Source organism: Rhagoletis pomonella, unplaced genomic scaffold (genome assembly GCF_013731165.1).
Source record: "Rhagoletis pomonella isolate Grant_MI unplaced genomic scaffold, Rhpom_1.0 Rhpom_scaffold_00004, whole genome shotgun sequence".
Lineage (NCBI taxonomy): Eukaryota > Metazoa > Arthropoda > Insecta > Diptera > Tephritidae > Rhagoletis > Rhagoletis pomonella.
The window spans coordinates 34611201-34633542 of record NW_023458558.1 but is presented as its reverse complement, the minus strand read 5'-3'; the positions used below and the strand labels follow the sequence as shown (position 1 = coordinate 34633542).

The following is a 22342-nucleotide window of genomic DNA, read 5'->3' as shown; positions in this document are numbered from 1 at the left end:
AAAAGTTATTATCAAACAAAATAAAAAAGTTTAACCAACAAATAAAGTAAAACTAAAATTCGCTATAAAAAGCGAGCAATAAAATGTTGAGAAAAAAATTCAAGTACGCTACTTCAAACTAACTACAAATTGAAATTGGCTGCGGTTAGTGAACCGTTCGTAAGCCAGCCATTTGTGAGTGAAAAAAAGTGCAACAAAATAAAAAACTAGCAACAACTATTGTAAAAAAGTTTATAGTGTGAGTGTTGTAATACCTTGACAGCAACAATTTCAGCATAACCTAAAGTGCCGCCATGTAACGTGGTTACCGATCGTTTCAAACCCTAAAAACGAGTTATTTATGTATTTATTATTAATTAAAGTTGTTGAGGAAAAAGGCAATGCAAGAACTTTTGAATTTAAATAATGTAGGTACATATATTTTCAGCGAAAAAATTCAATAGCACTGTACTTTTTAGTAGAAGCGCTGATTTTTCATTAATTTAAAATTATTTGCCATACAAGAATTAAAAATTAATTTTAATTATTTACACTGCCGCTTGCGCATGCCACTTACCTTCACCGTTTGAAAGACATCAATGCCCGGATGGCCAACATCACCCTTTTGACCTTTGTCGCCCGGTCTGCCCGCAGCACCCTTCTCGCCATCGACGCCATTTATGCCCTGCAGTGAGAAAACATAAATATTTTTTTTTTTGCCATTATCTTATTGCGGGTGCATATTTTTTGTTTACTTACCGGATCACCCTTTTCGCCAGGATCGCCCTTCTTGCCACGTTTCCCCCGTTTGCCTGGTGGCCCTGGTGGTCCAGGTGGTCCTGCAAAAAGACAGAGAAGAGGGGAGAAAACTATTTTAGTGGTGCCATAAAAAAGCACAACGACATTTATTATTATTGCCATAAAATTGCTATTTCAATTTAAAGTTTAGAAGATTAAGTGGAAATTCGCCCGAAAATCCGAAGTGCAGGCTTGAGGAGATGGCAACTGTTTTTTTTTCGCCTCAAATGCACTTTTCTTTGCATTGCAGCATCATCAATGGGGCGCTTGCAGAGTTGTCGCACCATCGCTTTAGCGCAGAGGAGATGAAGGTGCTGCTGTAAGGCGCGCACCATTTATTGTGCGGCAATCGACTGCTCGCTGTGCGGCGGCACTCATTAAACTTCTATTGAAGCCTCAAAAAGTGTAGACGCAGCCGTGCAACAGTCGCGTGACTTACTGTGGCTCGAACAGCGAGAAAACTTTAATGTAATTGCGGTAGCACTTAATTTCGCAATGACTTTATTTATTACGTGCCCTCACTACCCTAACTACCCTAACAACAAAGAAATGCACTGAATGCCGCATAGAAGCCAAATTGCATGGCCAATGCAGCGCGATAAAGTGAAAATGTAATGAAAAAGCTTTTTAGCTTTCGCTGAAGTTGCACTTTCCACGCTTATTCACGATTTTTGCAAGTCAGTAGTGTCTGAGTTGCGTAATTACGTACATGCGGCAATACTTTTACCACTACTGCTGCGGAGAGCAGAGGATGCGACGAATGTCACAGTAATCGCCGCCTGCGCTCTAAGGTTTCTTAATTTTCATTACATAACAAACACATTAAATCTACATTTCAAACTTTTTACAAAAATTATAAATATTCACCAAGATTTAAATCTTTTTATGCAATTTACAGAAAATTTTGGTATGCAGTTTTATAGCCCTTTCAATTTTAGATTAATAAAAATCGCTAAAATTCAACATATTTCTAAATATTGTCATCAACAATTCAAACTTTTTACTCTTTTGAGTATGCAGTTTTATAGACCAGTACCAGGTTGTCAGCATGTATACACTTTTTAAAATGTTCAAGGTTGGATATCAAATAATGGTCCTTGGATAGCTTTAATTTAAAAATATTTTTTACATAATAGTGTTAAATGCATTTTTTACTTAACATAACGCCTATTATGTCGGTGAAAAAAATATTATCAATGCTTATATCTATATTTAAGCCTAAGAAGTACCTCAGTAAAACATATTGAAAATAAAAAACTTTGAAAAAATAATGTTAATTATCAAAAATATTGTCAATATTTTTACCGAATCAGTGCCTCAGAAGAAGTGAAGCTAATAAAAAAAAAAATTCTTCATGAATCTATTGAATGTAAAAATATGTGACATCAATTAGGTGGCACCCCTATTAAGAAATGCGTCAGGTTGAAGAGTGCATAGTTTGAGAGCAAAAAATGTTCAATGAAATTAGTATGATACAAATTGGTGTTAAAAAAAAACGTGGCAACCCTCAACGGAAATATTTCTTCATATTACGATATTTTAGTGGAATTATGTAGAATCGGAAATAAGTGATAACCTTGCACTAACATCTTAAGGGACAACACTTACTATATAGGCATTGTTTAAGAGCTATCTTCCAGCACCCATAAAGAATAGTATTGTATCTTAACTTTCTAAACAAAAAACGAAATAAATGTACGATAGAAAAAAGGTGGCAACCCTACTAAAAAAAAATTTCTAAGTTGGGGATTTTCGAAGCACTAACTAATATTGAAGGCGTGGAAACCTTATACTAATATTTTCGAAGATAACACCTATCTATATAACCTTTAAATGAATACAAAATATACAAGAATTGCTCGTTTAAAGTAATAAGTTTTAATTTGGTTCAAAGTGAAAGTTTTAAGTTTCTAACAAATAGCTTTGATTTTGGATAATTTACTTTGCTGAAAGTGTTACGCATTTTCTTCCATACAAAGTATGCTCAAAAATCTCCTCAGCACTGTCAGCAAAAGACATTGAAAATTTAATATTTTAGTAACTTAAAACTTCCACTTTGTTAAAATAAATATTAGTGAGCTATAAAACTGCTCACATTTTTTCTAAATACTTTCGTTAAAAATTTCGAGTTTTTTATGAAACTTTGTTAAACTTTTATAATTTATGAAAAAATGTTTAAATGCGGATTTGCATGATTTCTGTTACAAAATAAATTTTTAAACAGTATAATTAAACATTAAATAAGCAAGTAAAATTTGCCAAAAATGGTCAAAATGGTTCCCTATTTTTTAACATCACTGTATGTGTAGTTTTTCGCATACGCTCTTCAAAAGTGCATTAATTTGGGATTACTAAAATTTCATATTGTGTGCTCAATTAATTCACGGGACGTAAAATTAGGCTGCTAATAAGCTTTTTAGCATAATTTTCTTCTAATTGGTAGAACATTTTTGAAGTTACCCATGCGATTAACATGATCTCTGAAAAAATATTTTTTGAGACAATTCTGAGTTAATGCACTTGTGAAGCACGAGCGCGATGTGTATTGTAATTGAGCGCTTATTGTTTCACATACGCTCCGGGCAACGAAATTGCGCTGGCGATTAAATAAATTAGGTGTGAAAATATTTAATTAAATAACAGCAGCCGTCAACAAAGAGCAACGACATAAGGAACGCCCAAAGAAAACAGACTTCTACTTATGTGATAATAGAAGTCAAGTTGAAAAAAAGGAAAGATTTTGTAGTAGAAAATAAGCAAAGATGTGTTGAAAATTGGGTTAAAATTTCCCAACATTTAAGCGGCAACTCGAGTGTGCCGGCATTAAGCGAATAACCCGCAAAAGAGCTGGCATTAACAGCCGCAGCACAGACGCACCAACATTTACAGCAGTACATAACACCAATAGAGAGCAACAATAACAAAAGACCAAAAGTTGTTTTTTTTTCTTGTTGACGGTTGCTAATCCAGTACTTGCCGTACTTGCGAAAGTTACAACAAAGGCAACGCAGTGAATAGCAGCAAAAATGATGAGTATGTTGAAACACCAAAAACAATTTGGAATACTCAACGCAAAGGGAACAACAATAGCTGGAATTTTCTAACTACTATCTGTGAAGTAGCAGCATCGCAGCCAGTTTGTAGCGCAAATCGCTTCAGTCAAAAGTAATCAAGGCAATTAAAGACTTCATTAAGCGACTCCAAGCCAATATGGATAGAATTCTAGCGACTTTACGTAATTGTTATATTTAGATAATTTTCATTGAGTTATAAAAGTTGAAATTAGCTATGAGAAAAATACTGCAGCACTGTTTCTGCAAGTGTGCGTTTGTAGTAGCGCAACTTTGGGTTTGGGAGCAGAGAAATAATTGAAATCCACTAAATACTACAAATTGCTTAAAGTAGCTAATTTATGTTTAGTCTCGTTCCAAACGATTAGGTGCGCAAGAGACTATTATAAAATCCGTGCAATAGAAACTGTCAAACTATGCAAAAATGTGTCAGAATGGAGTTGAAAAGAACCCAAGTTTAGGTCCAAATAGTATACAACCTAATAAAATTACAAATATTTTGAAATAAATATTTGAATTACAATGCAAAACCACATGTCTGAACAATTAGTTGTATGGGAGTTATATGTTATAGTGAACCGATTTCGATAATTTTCAGAAATGGTTAAGGTAGATAATATCGAAAAACCATCACACAGCACAGTGTTATAAGCGACGAAAATTTCACCGTCAGAACTCTAAAACTTCCCTCATATATTCGTTGATTAAAAACGAGAAAGCGATTAGTCGCACAATAGTACTTCTAACTGAAATCATGTAGAGAATCCTTCCTTTACGATAAACAAGAACCGTCGGTGGTATTAGCAGCAATGTGCTAATTTCAATAGTTTTTAATTAATTAAAAATATTTCCTGTCGAATTGAGGATATTTTGTTATAAGCATAACTTTTTTATCAAAGTGGCATATCAATTATCCTTTATGGAATTATTTCGGCTTGTCTGCATTAAAGTTGTCAAAGTTGTATGCATCCACTCGTAATTAAATCAAGTAATGGAGATAAGTTGATAAGGTATAAGAACAAGAGCATGAAGCTGGAAAGCAAAGCACCAATAGTAACTTCGTAGTTGAATCGATGGCTCTGACATCTGGTAATTACTTATAGCAGTCATATCTTTATATTTAAGTAGCATCCAGGAGCTATTTTAATTGCGGCGAAATCAAACAATCAAGAAGAGAACAAATATGCAAGAAGTATCATAAAAGATCACCATAGTTTAATATTTTTCTTTTCGGATTATGAAGGAACTGAATTCTATTTATATACATATACACACTATAATATGTACATTAGGGTGGAAAAAATAAAACAAATTCGTAATTTTAATGCTCTCACCCCCTAGGACTGTTCTATATCGAAAAATATACCCGCGTTTTTTATTTTGAAATCAAATGGTATTTAGAGGGCGCTCAAAGCGCTTAAAATTTTCCAGGTATTTTATATGAGAAAAAAACAACTTTTCGTAAAAATGGTATAAATTCCTGAAAATCAATATTTTTCGATTTAAAAACTCTGATTATCTTCAGGAGACTTCCAATAACTCCAACAACAATTCCCAATTGGAAGGCTAATAAATAATATAACAAGCTGTCACCAGAATAAGTTTCATGTGATTGTCATGAGTAGTTTAACTACTCATTAACTTAACTCTTAACTTGCCAAACCCGTATTTTCCCGGATGAAGTTTAGGTTTTATCAAAAGTTTCCGCGCATATACCATATGTACTTTTAAAGAATCATCCTTCGGTAAATCTTAACGTACTGTAGTCTATTTGAGTTTCGGCAACACAGTTGATTTTGAAGTGAAAAAAGGATATATGGAAAATTAAATGAACCAAATCGAACCACATCTACTTTTTTTTGAGAATATCTAGAATATCTTATGTAGCCTTTCAAAATTTGGCTGATACGGTTATTATAAAAATTCAACTTCAATACCAACTGCAGCATAATTTTTCGTTTTTAGGAAATATTTACTTGAATTTGGCTTTCATATCGACACTTATGAGATAGGGTGTTTTTCAATAAAATTCTGAGATAGGGCGTTTTTCAATCAAATTCTGAAGTAGGGCGTTCTTCACTGAGATAGGGCATTTTCGAACTGGCTTCCGAGAAAGATCGATCTTCCACGCAGGAGAAAATTAAAATATGATACCGATTTATCAAATAACTACCTCGACTTTGGAGTAACTCAGAGCGCTCAATTATAGCTTATACCCATCCTGAGAACCCAATAAATTCTAAAGATAAATTTCCATCAAAACAATCAATACGTCTAACAGGAGAACAATTACGAATACAGTAACACCGGAATTTGATATAACTATGTACGCGCATAAGAGAGAAACAAAAAAAGAATTGAAGTGAGACTGTAGTCTTGATTATTGTTAATTGCCTCGTCATTATCAAATAATTTCCGATATCTGACAATAAAATTAATGGGCAATGGCGAAAATATAAAATTGTATTGTTCTTGTTTTATTTGTGACTACTGTATTTGTCACAACGTTAGCTCACAAGCAGGCAAAAAATTTATTTCAAAAAAGCCAAAATTACTCTTAATCTAATAACATAATAATAATAATAACAGCTCACAAAGCCATTAACACATTTTCGTACTTTTCTGATTTCTTTTTATTCTCGGAAAAAGATTTTTATGTACTTACATAAGTATGTGTGAATATAATCTTATTGAGCCGCTTTCATCTACAATTCCAAGCGAAGTTGTACAATACATACATACAAATGTTCCCTCTAGGGAAAGCTATTAGGTGTAAACTAGAACACTAGCAATATGCGATTCAGCCCAACTAACCCACGTTTTATCCTTTTTCAGTATTAGCGCCTGGTATTTTTACCGTTGTGGTGTCCTACGAGATGTTAATTATCTGGCTTTGCATCAGCACCTACCGGTAAGAATACTACTAGCATCATATCAGTTGACGGGATTGCAAAATATGCCCCGTAAAAGGAATAAGTATATCATTTTGTTTGCGGTGCTAAAACAGTCGCAATGGCCAACAGATGACAGAAATATATAGCTTACCAATACTCAAGTCCGAGGTTCATCTCCTCGCACAGGGAACATTTTTTTAAATGTATTTTTTTAAGTAAGGTTTTTTTTTTGTAGTTTTTAAATTTTGTTTAAACGAAAATATTTCTTTGAATTTCATTTAATTTTTATGGTAAGTTTATGTATGGAAGTTTTTTTTTTCAAATGATATTAGATTTTCAAGTTTGTAATTTAGATTGAAATTGAAATTATCATAACTTATTTGAAAAATCGTTACCTTCTCCAAGCCGATGCGAACCTGCGATCTCAAAACCAGAACCGGTAGCTTTATCGCGATGCCACAGCTGACATTTGTCAGAAAAGCAATTAATTGTGTTTTATTTTTGGCTTTGACATATCTAAGGCAGATGTGCCTGATCGCATAATGGGTTTGAAATTGTCGAACTGGTAGGCCGTCGGCTTAGCTCAAATTAGTTAATGAACTGGTATTTTTACTGACTGGGTAGGTACGTAAGGGTGTGTGCCTGTGTGCGTGAAAGTACACCACCATGGGCTTTTGTGTGACTGCAAGCTGTCCGCTCGAAAACGGCGTATCTGTGTGAATCGAAAAGCTCCATTGACGACGGCCACGGCAACGTCAACGACGCATTACACAATTGGCAGACTATCAAGCGTTGAACTGTGGCATATTCAAAGAGTTTAGTTAGATTGTGTAGAGTTTGTGGGCGGTTGGGCGGCATGCAACTTGTGCGTTTGACGCTTAGGAGAATCATAGGCAAGAAGAAAAGAGAATATGTATACAAGTGTGGAGACTGAAGCTGATGAAGTGAAGCAGATGTTAGCAGATTTGTTAGCTGTAAGAAAAAGCGTATAAACGATGTGAACCGTTGGGGCGTCTTTATTGTTGATAAAGTTGGAAAGCTAAGTTTCTTTTTCAGATTATTGCGGCGTTTATTCACTTTTTAATCATCCGTGTACATTAGACCGTACGAACCCACAGACAAAAAAAGTTCGAATCGAGAGTATTTCGAATAAAAAAAGTTTTTGGAATAATCTAGGGAACGCCTTTTTACATTTTTCGGTAATTGCGATAGCATTTGTTTAATAGTTCTATTGTAATAATCGAAATATTTCCTTAGCAAAAGTAAAATAATTTTTGGCGAGTATTAATTTACTAACATTAGGGCGGTACGTTAAGGTGCGAAGAACTGAGGTCTGGTGGGTAAGTACTAGAAAGGAGTACTTGAGGACAATGAACTTTAGTTAAAAAAAATTGCACGATTGAGGCAAAAACATCGAAATATCTATCTGTAAAAAGGCGATCACTACTTGGAAAATAATAATTTTTTTCTGAAATTGTCTTACAAACATACTTCGGATTCCAGGGTGTACGAAAAACTTTTTTCTGGTACGGTCTAGTGTACATACTAGAGCTGTTATTTTTTTACTTTTTACTATCCCGGAATTTTCAGCATATCCTTATCATAATCCCCGGATCCCGGGATTAGTCACGGGATTTAGATATTCAGTACTGTTCAACAACTTAAATCGAAAAAATAGCATCTATATCTCCTACCATAAAATAAATAATAAATAAATGAGTTTGAAACCAACTTTTTTATTTAAAGTGGCGTTTTTATTTGCAATTCAATGTGGAATAAAAATATGGGTATCAAATGAAAGATAAAATTTCTTTAGAATCTAAAAAAAAAATCCAATTTTTTTGGATTCGCAAGGACGATAACATATAATTTGTTCAAAAGCAAATATTGCGAAATTTTAAGGATAAGATTATAAAGAATAAAAAAATCTAATCTAATTAAATTCTCAACTTCTTCTCAAAGCATGTTTCACTGAGTTTATTAAATTATTTTTGAATTACTGAGGTCAGAACGAGAAACTAATAACGCAATTGTACTATATTTGGCCCAGGTTGGCGGCAAGAAAATGTTCCACAACTTTTTCAATCCATATAGATATTCTGGCGAAATACACAATAAAGACTAAATTTTTGAACTTTGGTTTTAATATAGAAACGCCCATTTCTAGAAAATTTTTTGATTAAAAAAGTTGTGGAACAAATATTGTTAATGAAGCGATATTCTGCCGAAATCCGCAATAAAATCTGCGTTTTTCAAACTTTAGTCCTACAATGGCCACGCCCATTTTCAGGGGTTTGTAGCCTTAAAAAAAATCTTGCCGTACAAATGCAATACGCATTTTTGCATATTCGATAATTTGACATGGTAGCGACGATACTTATAAAGCTGCCGACTCTATCCAGAAATATGTAGGGGTTGAAGCTTCATTGTAAGCCGTTTTATTTGATACTCATGTTTTACTGTCCCACATGTAGCATGATTTAAAATTTTTTTTATTATAGATAAATAACAACTCTTTCCAAAAATATTTGTGAATTAAGGTATGTATTTTCAAAAAATTTGCTCGGAGTGCATAAACCTTCCATCTGATAACCATATTGTGGTGTTAAGTAAGCTTAAATTTTTATTAAACGTTGTTGTATTTTTTAGAAAGGTGGCAACCCCATACAGAAATGTTTTAAAATCTTTTCAATCGCTTTTAGTTAGGATGAAGAAACTTAGTTATTTAACTGAGAGTCTAAATGATTTTCAATTTCCCAATATCAAAGATCTGGCAACCACACTTCTCAAAATAGAGCGTATGATATATGAGGTTTAATATCTCTTGGCCGTACGAACAATGCCTCATACTCAGATTTACTAGATCAATTCGTGTTCTCGAGAAAACAAATTCATTTCAGGACCCAAAAAACTCAGTATAGGGGCCAATTTTTTTTCTCCAAACTTTGAAAATCTATCGGTTTTTGGCCTATATTTGTTGAAAATAGCGTACAAAGCAAATATAGACCACAAAACGATGAATTTTGAAAATTTGGAGGAAAAAAATGTGGCCGCTATACTGAGTTTTTTGGAGCCTGAAAATTTGTTTTCTCGAGAACAGAAATTGATCTAGTAAAACTGAGTATGCGCATTGTTCGTATGACCAACAGCTATCAAACCTAGTATATGCGCACAGTAGGTTTTTTTTTGTGTTCCACAGTGTAACAGATAGGATTGTCGGTTATTAAAACACAAAATTTTTGAGTTGAGTCTTATTCGACCATAAAAAATATTTATTTTTAACGATTTTATAGCAATTCTACGAAAGTTTCCCCCCCCATGAAAAATTCATGACAACCTTCAAAGCCCCGGCGGCGCGGTTAAATATTAACCGATTTGAAAATAAAAAATACGTGCCTCCTTATTTCTGATATTCTTCAGTTTAAGAAAGTTGATTTTCCTATATATTTTTGGGCCACCCTAATGCATATAGTACATTCGATTCGTGCGATAACGAGAAAAGCATAATAACAACAAGCATTCTTAGATAGCACATAGGACTTACACTAATTGCTGTCCACTTGTATTCATATGTTGCATGCAACCAAAAATGTAGTAGAGCAGAAGTCACTGCCATCGCCTTAATTTCCTAACTCCTGAGCATATCAACCAACAGTCGTAGTCGATACTTCAGGATATAATTTTGAAAATTTTCCCCCAGTGCTTCTGATTTAATAGGTTATTGAAGGTGCAACAGGTTGTAGTGGTACTTTATTTGCATATAGTGGAATGAATATGTATATATATTAGGTTGGGTCAATTTGTAAGAGAGATTTTTTTTACTGTACGCGTATAGCATAGGAGGATTATATATGTAATTCTGAGCAAATTTTCCGAAGAAACCATGGGTCTAAAATCAATTTGGAGTTTGCAAAATTGCAAACATAAGTCACTTTTACTTAGCATTTTGCTCTGGTGTCGTAAATAAGTGCTTAAATCGCGTATAAAAACATGCTATGAAGGGTTTTAAGTATACGGAATACATTTCTGGACTTACCCATATGCTAGCTTTTGGCCGAGCTCCTCCTTCTATGCTATATATATGTATAAAAAAACAAATTGACCCGCCCTAATACATATCCATAAACGAATATAAACATTTATGTGTGTGCGCTTCTAAGAGTTGTATTTCAAGTGGGCAGATAATAAAGGCTTCGTCCGTTCGTTGCAAGTGCATAAGAACAGAATTAGAGAATGTACATATATGTATGTTCATAACTCAGGTGGTGCTTCACAACAACTTAACTCATAAATCTTTTGAAGCAGCAGCCATCGGCTACGGAGATATACTACATACTTAAGTACTAAATTTGTACATTACGTTTATTTATGTACAGTACATATGTAAGTACACGGCCAGCACAGCTATCAGTAAATCAATAATATACTTCTGTTCGTGCAGCAGTTTTGCTTTCGTGTTGGTAAAAATATTGGCAAAGAAAGGACGGTTTGGGAGCACTTGAAAGGGATGTTAGAAATTCCTACTGGAAGTTGATTTGACGCCTAAAATATATGAACGTGCCCTAATTTTACAAATATTTTCATTGAAAATAAATAATAGGAAATTTTCAATTATGTCAGTTTAAATCTTTCAGTCCGCCTAAGATAAGAGAAGGTCACAGGATCAATGAAACCTTTTTAACGGCCGATTTGAAGTCGCCACTGGCGTGGGCTTCCCTCTGTATTTTTTAAGCAGCAGCAGCTTCGAGGGAATTATAAATGAAAATACATATGTGATGGTACTCACACATGCAACATAACCCACCATGCAAAACATGAGAAATAGGCAACAATCGTCAATGGCAACAAATTGGCGACTCACCGATTTATTGCTGTGGTGACAAATCGGCAACATCACTTCATTCATGTCAATTTTGAATAAAAAAGTTCTCAAAAATTCCGAAACTTATGAATATGGCGTCAATAGTATTGGCCAAAAGCATCAAAATTATGCCCAAGGACAAGATTGAAAAAATAGGAAGCCTCACAGCGAGAAAATGAATTAATTCCGATTGTAAGTTGCAATTTGGTATACAAAAAAATAAATGAAGTATTAAAAAGAATAAAATTATTCCAAATATCGCCTGAAGCGATAAGAAAAGGACTTATTCAGGTAATAAGAAAACGACTCGCCCAGGCGAGTTGCCTTCCGCGGACGTTTTAAAGCGACCGGTAATAGGAAATCGATTCGATGGCAATATTACCGGCAATAAATTTGTTTCCGAAGGCGACACATTTTCTTATTGCTGGCAACACAAATTGTTTGGTGGGAAAGGTATTTTGAGCTAGGAGTATGTATGTGCGTTTACTCACTCAATGCTAGAATAAATTGTCTCTCCAAGAAAATTTCAGGTCAAGATCTCAGATTAAGAGGAGTGGTACACAGATGGGCCAAAGATGGAAGGTTAAAACAACTGCGGATGTCTACGGAATCGGCATTAAAATTTCCACCAAAGTGAGCCTGCAGTATTACAGGCCGAGGTACCAGAAATCTCAACCTATGCCAGATTAAACCTTGAAAAGGGTTAAAAAGGCGCTTTTGTGGCTATCTTTTCTTACAGTCAGTCACTATTACAATAGAACGTTCACCTTCGGATTCGTCACAGTGCATTGACACTCTTCAACTAATGGCGGCGAGAAACACCGTAATACAATGCTGGGACTAGGACAACGCGGGATTGAAGTTATCGAGGTCTACGACGAAATGGCTGGAAAAGTCTTAACGTCTGACCTTGCAGGACCGGCACAACTTCGCATCCAATTGGCCCCTGCTCGAGACTTATAGTTACGCAGTTGGTAAATTACGAATACAATAAGTGCTGGGAAGCAGTAGGGGTCTCAGACAGGCAAAAGGTTTTCGATGCACTATTGCTAGGAGAGACATAAATATTTTGCAAAGAGCGAAATTCAAGTTGCTTTCTGGTTACATAATCGCTCATAACCTATCTAAGCTTTCACCTGCACCGTACTGGCCTATCTACCGAGACGGAATTTCGTCTTTATCTTGAAGAGGAGGAGACGTTGTAGCCTATTATGTGTGAATATCTGGAATCGGATAGCCTCTCACTGCAATACTTACGTTCTTCCCAGTCGAACCTCATAGTATCAGTAATTCGTCTGAAAAGTACTTTTAGCATTTATTGTCTGTTCCCCAACTTCATTGGAAGCGATTAGTTGAATGACCATTCACATCAGACGGTTGTTGCTTTCAACAAAATTTTTTCTATAAAATCGCCTCATTTAAACACCGTACTAGGAACTTATCAAAGAGGAACAAAACATCTTCCAGGTCGCGGTGGTCTATGTTGCTATTGCGTTCAATAAATTAACTTACTACTACTAAGTCGAAAATAAATAGTAGTAGCAAATTAGTTTAGTAATTATTTTCGTTGAGTGAACTCAGGTTTTAATTTGTTGTAAAAGTACTCGACGACCAAAAACCTAATTCCGCAGTAAGGCAATGGGATATTAAGTAATAAAGAGCTATCAACATTAATAAGCAACAAGTGCTTTATGCGGTCATATTCATTAAATATGCTAGATGGTAAGAATAACATTTTTACAGTTCAACAATTTAGTATGTCAGATAAATCTTCGACATTCCTGCATAAGAACATATTTATGTGTGTATGTACATATGTAAATAAGTACCAGTGATGGGCAAAATTGTATTTACTAAATACGGAGTACTAGACCCAAACAAATTTTGATATATTGTTGCAGTAAATAATCAAGTACTATTAACTTACTTAAGCTTCAAGTCTTTATTACGGGAAAAAGAAAAATTGAATATCTAAAACTTCCACTGCTTAAAGGCATAAAAAGAGGAGTTCTGAAGCAAAATATCAAGGGTAACTCCAGGTACGAAGCTGACATGAAAAACTCACATCGAGCTGATGCTAAACCGAGCGCAGAAAGTTTTCGGACATAGTTGGAGAACCTTTAGTATGAGCTGGGCCCGAAACCGGCAATGGTATTCTGGCTCTTTAGTCAGACGTATTCTCTTTTAGCATGCTGGCGTAGAAACATGGTCAAAGCCACGGCTCCTACGTTGAACAGGCAATAGAGTGCGTATAGGCATCTTCTGAATTAAATATAGCTCTACGATAGGAGTTCCGTGTTAGAAAGTTGTTGGAAAAGTTGTCAAGCAGTACCTTTTCTCTCTGGCACTTAATGAAAAACCGATACCTGGTATCTCTTCTAGAAGGAAGCACATGGCTAGCTTTCTTACAAGAGAGCAATCCAGACACTCCCTTGAGGAGCTCGGCTAAATCTTCTATAAGAAAGGCTTCAAGACTAGAAATAGAGCTGAAGCTGAATGGAATCTGCAAGGTAACTTTAGATGCTTTACTGCTTTTGGTATAATGGCAATGGTTTTTTAATCGGAAGCCTTTGCAATACTTAAAGTAGCAGACTTAATAATTGGCGACAGGTGGCGTGTACATAAAGGCAGGGTCTGCATTTACGCCCAAGTTGCTCTATAAGCTTTTGATGACGCTCGTACCTCTGCAGAAAAAATATAGGAATTTAAGTTAAGCCTCAGCTCCGTTGAAAACTGGACTGAGCTTGAGCTTGTGTGGGTACTGTGATAAAGTGGTGTTCAAGGCAATGAACTGATTGATGAATTGGCGAGCTGCGGTTCTTTGAAACGTTCAATTTGAGCGGAGCGATTTCTAGGGACAACCATAGCATGTACATCAAGAGACAGAAAAATAGTGAACTGAGAGTTCTGATAAGAAAGTTAAATCCATAGTGACCCTCATCGACAATCCTCTGCCGCTGTACGAGATTTGTCAGATAAGATGGTATATCTTTAGTTCGGATGCATTGAAAATAAACAACCTCCACACTCATTCCCTCAAAAAATTACTGGGATTCATAACATAGTTGACAACTTTGTGGAGGCCTTAAGTAAAATGGGCAATATTGCCTGAGTGCTTGGAAAAAATGTTTTTGGGTTTCTGGACATCCCCAATTCCAGTTTCACTCCCTGTACTTAGGTATTTTGGATGTGCTAAAAAATTTAAGTAAATCTATTTACTTACTTATTTTCATAGGACTAAATGCTGAGTAACAAATATTAAGATACCTTCATCTTACGAAATCACCCGTACAAAAGTACTTGCAAGTTTTGCTTCGCTCAAAGCTGAATCCGAAAGCAACCCCGAAAAGGCCGCTAAGCTTAAACGTAGAATACGAGGGATTATTAAGATCACATTCAAGTTAAAAACGGTACATGAAATATTCGTTTTGATTGTATTGAATTGAATTTAATAAATTAATATGAATTGTAAAATATTAATAATTAGCAATAGAGCAGCAGATCCAGAAAGGATTAACTTCAATCATATGTACTAGGGACCGTAACGGTTATGCTTTTTATCAAAAAAGTAAAAAAATAATGGTTATTTTTTCACCGATATGTTATGTTGGTATACACGAAACAATAAGTTTTTCTAACCAAATCTGTTAACCTTCTCAATTAGATCGGCAACCATTTTTTTTACCTGTATACTCTACAGGACTACCCCTCGTGAACAGGGCGTATCGCCGCCCCTGTCCATATCGAAACGTAAGACGTATTTTACGTCAAAAAAGAGTCCTGAAAACATTCCTAAACTTAAACCTTAAAATAAATCACGAAAAGTTAAACACCAAAATATTCCAGATGTCAGGTATGTATTTAGTATTTAGCATCTCAAAAATACCCAAGTTTTTTCTTGTTTTTAGCAACTCCTAAATACACTTGAGTAAATATTGCTGAAAATTTTAGTATTTAGTATCCAAATTGGTAGCTCTAAATATAAAAGTCAAGTATGCCCATCACTGATATGTAGATATATATACATGCCATACCATATTCTTACGCATATAGTTTATACTAATATTACTAGTATGAGGGATAGAGGTAATATAATTGCATGAAATAATTAGTAAGTAAACTATAAATGAGGAAGCAGTTACACATTTAATTACGCATTTTGTCGACTGTAATATAAATAATTTAAGTCAGAAATTATTTGTGGCGTGTGCATAAATTAGCATACATGATTTCTACACCAAATAGTAATTATTACATCCTTTTAATATACAAAATGTTTGCAGTTCTGTGCTCTGTAATTGAGTACACCAACTATTTCTGCATAAATGAAATTCTTCGTACCCAATATTGAATTGCGTGCTTGTTAGGTTCAGCGTTGCCGCTTCGGTAATTTTTTATCAAAACTGGAAATTTTTTTCTTCTTATTATTGTAGGTATTTTTTTTTCAATTTGGTATTTCTTTCAATGCAAGTCTTTTCTTTTAAGTTTTTAATACTAAATTATTACTTATAAAAATTTATAACTCTGAACCTTGCACAAAATAAAAAAAATGTGCTTATGTACTTACATACATATGTATGTGTCTGCACTTTAAGAGAGCCAAAAATTTAAAGGGCTCTTTAATGTAACAATTTGCCTTGACACCTCAGAACTTTTAGTGTGAGTTTGCAATATAGCAATTTAAGGAAACCACCCATTTTGCCAAATATGGCGGCTCGATCACAGCCCCTACAGTCTCCCAAATCAGGGTTTTGGATCATTTTTTATCTGCCGGAACCAATGGTGAAAGAATATAATTTCACAGGACTAATTAAAATTTTCCATGTTTTGATTATAAGTTATGTAAAATACTTAATACTGTAAAAAACTGTATGTTAGAGCCCATTTCCACCAAACGCTTTACTACAGTTAAGAGTTTAGATAATTTTAACAAGAGGTTTATTTATTCGTTTTTTGTTATTTTCCTTTAATTTTCTTGTAATCTGCTTTGTTGCAATATGCATAAACTGCAGTGGAAATTAATTATTAAATACATACCTTATAAATGTTTGTAAATTTCTGAGCGATTTTTTTTTGTTTTATGTTTTAAAAATATTTGTGAATTGTTATAGTCGGAACACATTGAAAAGGACAACCACAGTTGTAAATTATTCATCTTCGTTATCTAAACGCTCTGTCGATGGTGATATGAATTTTTTGAACGCGACAGCGACATCACGAATTTTTATGAGTTTGTCATAAAAGAAGAGGAAGAACTCATCCTTTGGTCGAAAAATATACTTAGATATAAGCTGGCCATAATCTCAGACGCGATGTAGTTCAGTCGTCACCAAAATAGTTATCTACACATGTCGAAAAATAATTACCAATTTGTTTAGAATATTATACTCATAAAAATTTGGTAGTTTTTTTCTGAGTTTGGTAATTTTTTTTAGAGGTTTGGTAAAAAATTAAAAATCTTTGTGGCAACACTGGTTAGGTTATGTGACAATTTTATTTTTACTTAAACTTAATCAAATATATTTAAAGACTTATTCATGAAATTATGCCTACTGTATGCAGTGTTGTCACCTTAGTGGTAGATCTCTAACAAAGTGTGGTAGAATATTTGTAAACTTTTTATTCGCGAGTTTTTCTCGATGGAAGCAGATGATTATCTGCTATTGTATTTGAGAATTCAGAACAAATACAAGTGCAATAAGTTTTTAAGTAGATATAACTTTATTCATACGAAAGATGAATAAATAATACAAAAGATGTGTAACGAGGTGTTCGTTTCGAACAAAAAATTTCGCCTTTTCACCTCGCTTCGCGTTCGATTCTAAAATAAAGGCAAACGGTGAGAAACATTTGGAAATGCTTGAGCTCGACAAGGAGAAGTAGACATACCCTTTTACAGGGTTGCGCGTAACATCAAACACATTTCGCACTATGGAAGAGCAATATTTTTTGGAAGAAACGAAATCACCGTAAATAATATCACAATTTAAAAACACTGAAATTTCATTGCACTCGTTCAACTTTTGTTTTACGTGGAAATATATCGCCAGTAAAATGCAGCTTTAGACTGGTTTCCATTATTTCGTATTTTGTCAACAAATTTCGGCAACATTTTATTACACAACTTTATCTCCTTTTCCCGTACCTTTCCCAAGTGTATTATGGACCAAGAACGGACAGATAGTCAATTTAACAACACATGTACACGACTTGTCGATAAATGCCACTGAATTTGACTTAGTGAGAACCAGGAATTATTCTTTATGTACGCAATAGAAATTTTGAAATGCTTGGCAGCTCTTGCACTAACACAATATTTTGATTTTTAAATTGATATTTAGGAGAAAATTTGCTGTTCAACTTTTATGAAAGCAACATTTTGGTCAATTAGGATAATAATTTTTTTTCATTAAAATTGTGGTAGATTTTTTAAATATATATGTGGTATTTGTGGTAGAAGTGAAAAGTTACCGAAAATGCGGTAGATCTACCACAATTGTGGTAAAGTGACAGCACTGACTGTAAGACGTTATATGGCATGCCCAAAATCTGTAGTCATACTAGTAAAAAAAAAAAAAACACCTACAACTTGTGGGCATTGTGCGGTTAAGCATTTGTGGCCAAAATATTTCACTTTCGACTTTCTTATGTGTGAAACCGAAATGATGGCAATTTTGACACAAATGTTTGCCGGCTTAGTTCAGCACAAAAAAAAAACAAAGATACATAAATTTGTATACAAAATGAAATGGGTAAGCTAGCAACTCCCCGGCAAACATTTGCTGAAAACTTGTCTCCAACTTTTAAACGCTTCGATCGTTTTCGCTTTTATGTAAAATGTTGTGTCTGAGTACGTGTTCATGAAGTTACTTGAAGCCATCGACGGCTTAGTGAAAAACTTTAGGAAAGACGCTGAGGGCATCATCACCAAGTCTCATTGATGACGACTGAGTATCAGCTGATAAATAGTGGGGAAATGAGGTATGAAATATTTTAGGTTGATTTCTATGGATACGGGTTCGAATTTTTTTACTAGAAATGCAGACTCTCATACTACATATATTTTTGTGAGTTTAGTAATAATAATTATTATAGATTGGGGCTTACACATATGTTAGTGTTTGGCCGAGCTTCTCCTCCGATTTGTGGCGTGCACCTTGATGTTGTCACACAAAGGGGAGAGACCTACAGTTTTACGCTGACTCCGAACGGCGATTGTATTTTTATGAGAAGCAAGGGCAAAGAGGGTTTGCATTACCTGCCGAGGGGCGAACGCTGTTAAGAAAAAACCGTTTTTCTATATTTTTTTTTTGCGATGTTGCTTTGGCCAGGGCGTGAACCAGGGCTCTGCGGAGCGGACACTACACCACAGCGTCTGAGTTTGGTGTTAAATAATTCGATAGTTTGGGTGTTAAGTCATTCGATAAAAAAAACGGACTTTTTTGATTTAATTGTACTTTTGAAAAATGCGTAAATTGCGAAGTAAATTTGGTATGTAAACTTTTTTACGAAGTATTTAGGATTAAGTATGTGTACATCAGTTAGCGCTTTATCAACCTGCATGTACCACATTTGGTGATCTAATTACTTTTACTAAAATTAGTTAAAAAAAATCTTCAAAATGGACAAAATTCAGAAGTATGAAAAGCGATATTTACCTAAAAGTCGTGCACTGGTATTCATATACAGTTTCGTTCCGCCCGAACTTAGGTTCCTTTACTTGTTATATTTTATTTCAGTTGTGCCGCTTATTGTATTTTGTGTATGCAGGAGCACTGGAAATGGTAGCGTTCATTTGTTCTTAAGCACATATAAACAGTTGCTTCTTAACGAGCAAATACCTATCCCCTGAAAAAAGATGTGTTTCTATGGACATATGTACATAGGTAAGGTATGCAGTTGTCAAGGCGTATACGTTACGTACTATGACTTTCGCAAGAATGTGTACAGTGTTGCCATTTTGGTGCTTTTGGAGCTATGTGGCTCCTAGCTCTTGTCTTAGCTCTTTTCAAATTTATCACCACTTAAACTTATAAAATTTGTTGTTTTTATTAAATTTGCCGAAAATGTAAAACCAACCTTACGTCAATAAATGCTCAACCTTAACAAAAATATATAGCTCTTTATTTTAGCTACTATTAGTACTATTTAGCTCTTTTTAGTTCTCTTTTTCGACCGTTTTAGCTCAAAACGAAATTTTCTCGGGCAACACTGAATGTGTAGTTTGTCGCCTACATAAATACACATGCATACCTATGTATTATTGGTTGGAAATATTATCTATACTATTAAGAAATTCAATATTGCTAAAGGCGCTAATGTTTCGACTAAAGTAGGTTATATTTTTGTTTCCTCATTATTGTTGGGTTTTGCTTAAGTATTCACGTTCAAAGAATATTATGTACTCACACAAGTATACATACATACATATGTACATACATATTAATGTTCACACTTGCATTAAGGCATCTTAATTGAACATCTCATGCGATTATACTTGAAAGCTTTTCCATCGATGTCTAAAATAGACAGGATGCCACTAAAGTGTAAATGCATACATATATCTCATATGATGGTATGCCAATATGCTAACGTCATTTCGTTGATGCGTATACATATACCATTTGTAATAGTTTACTTAAATTTGCAATAATAATTTTTAGGATTAAGAGAAATTAATTTCAACCTAATTTTGCAGAAGAAAATAATTCCGGAAAAAAGAAATGAAATAGGGCTACACATACATTCATCTAGCAAAAATCTAGTTACATATATATATATATATGTAGTTATACAAAAAACATCAAAGTAGTAACTAAGTAATAGGAAGTTTTAATCTTTTTTTTCACGGTCCACACTGGAACCACAGCGGCCAAAAATATTTAAAACAGTCTGGCGGATTCTAATAAGAAATGTCGCAGATTCATACCAAAATATCCAATTAACCAAGATCAAAAAGAATTTTTGTTAAAAATGTATACTTGCAGTACTGTGCTGAGCTTAAGTTGGTAAGAATTTAAAAAAAATTCCCTACAAAAAGACTTTTAGTTTGTTGTAAGTATTTTTAATTAGTTTTGCTGCTAGTTCTGATGTATAACTTGCCAATCGGATTGACGACCAGTTCTTCTAATACATATAATAATCAAGTATTGCCTTAAATTTTTATATATGTAGTAGTTACTTAAACTCGGTTTCATTTGAAAGTTTACATAATTATATGAGTATGAAATTTTTCGAGTGCATTTTTTTTAAAAGGAGATATTTAAAGAGTTCCGGAAAAACATGTAGATATTTATGATCCCAGAATCTGTTCACAAGTGGGCGCTTCTCTGGACAAGACAGGGTTTCGATTGAAAAATTCGCGCATTCCTTAGTCCAGCGTTTTGTTATTTTTATAAGAACGAAATAGGAATTCCTCAAAATTAATAAAACTTATTGCTTGGGGACAAACAGGTTTTGTCGGAGTAAACAAGCAAGGTAGGTATACCAAATTTCATCAAAATATGGTTTTTTAAACATTTTGAGTGTTAAGCAAATATTCAATATGTTTTTTGAATTAGATTATAATTTATCCTCAATATGTATTCTATCTCATTTCATTTCGAAGCCATATTTATACAAAATCTGTCAAATAGCTCACAATATATCTAATAGAAATTGAAAACAAATATTACAACGTTAAATAAAATAATATGTTTAACAAAAATCAGCACTTCAACGAAATTTGCAGTTGTAGAACTTTGCTTTTCGGTAAATTTCCAATCTGTGTTTGAAGAAACAAAAGTGTGAGATAGGGCCTTTCTATAACAAAGAGACGATATGTAAGTAAATAATAATAACTAGTACCGCCCAGTTGTCGAAATTCGACTTCTTTTTTCATAAAATTTTGAATTTTACCTATCACCATTACTAACTCCTTTATGCGAATTACTATTTTTAAGTCCACCAGCATAATTTATAGCGAATTTACAGGAAAACTTAAAATCGACTTATGAACATTAATACCGGATTGATTAATGCTAATTCTACCAAGTCTCCTCCGAATTTCTTTTATATTTCATTTATAAAAATATGCATATGTATTTTTATGTATAGATGAGATGTTCATCACAGACTAATATGTCAAACATATACCAATTCAGACTGTACATAAGTTTTACGATTATATTTGTTTGAGAGTCTCTTGGAGGTTAAAAACTAAATTGCCCACATCCATGTTAACTCTTTCTTTTTCATCAGAATCGTTAACGGTTGAGAAAATATCTTGAAGGTTTACAACAAAAGATAATATCTCCTTCTCTAACGGCGGTTTCACACGGGTTTTTGTCAAGACTCCGCCAAAGCTCAATATTTTTTCATCACACCAAGCTACACTAAGTTTTATGTTACTAATATGTGTTCTAAAAGTGAAACAAATAACACAGATGCTTCTAAACCGTTTGCACAAAACAACAATCATGTAATGGAATTTTAAAATCTGGGACAAAATGGATCCCATATGAGTGATACTTGCGATTTTATATGTGTATAAATGTAGGTGTATAAAATTCCATTACCTTATAATAAGTGTTTCCAGAGATAACCGATATGAGAATTTCAGTTTGCATGGGCGGTGCCACGCGCCTTTTTCCAAAATCTACCACTCTTCGCCATAAGTACGGTATTGACAACATACGTTGCCGTGTTAAATTGCAGGTCGTTAGCATAGGCGGTTACAGAGATGACCGATAAGAGAATTT

At 34.1% G+C, this 22342-nt stretch overlaps 1 protein-coding gene across 14 annotated transcripts in view; it reads right to left on the bottom strand.

Annotated features, from left to right (window-relative positions):
- The window catches only part of LOC118737515 (collagen alpha chain CG42342), a 307736-nt gene that overhangs the window by 93061 nt on the left and 192333 nt on the right, over nt 1–22342 (bottom strand). For 10 of the 14 annotated variants that reach the window (XM_036468080.1, XM_036468068.1, XM_036468071.1 and 7 more), the window contains exons 3-5: nt 739–818; nt 557–664; nt 255–323 (exon numbers count right to left, since the gene is read on the bottom strand). In XM_036468080.1, coding sequence (XP_036323973.1) covers nt 255–323; nt 557–664; nt 739–818 — 257 coding nt within the window. The remainder of the gene's footprint in view (nt 1–254; nt 324–556; nt 665–738; nt 819–22342) is intronic. The other 4 variants (XM_036468077.1, XM_036468074.1, XM_036468075.1 and 1 more) reach the window with 1 other exon arrangement.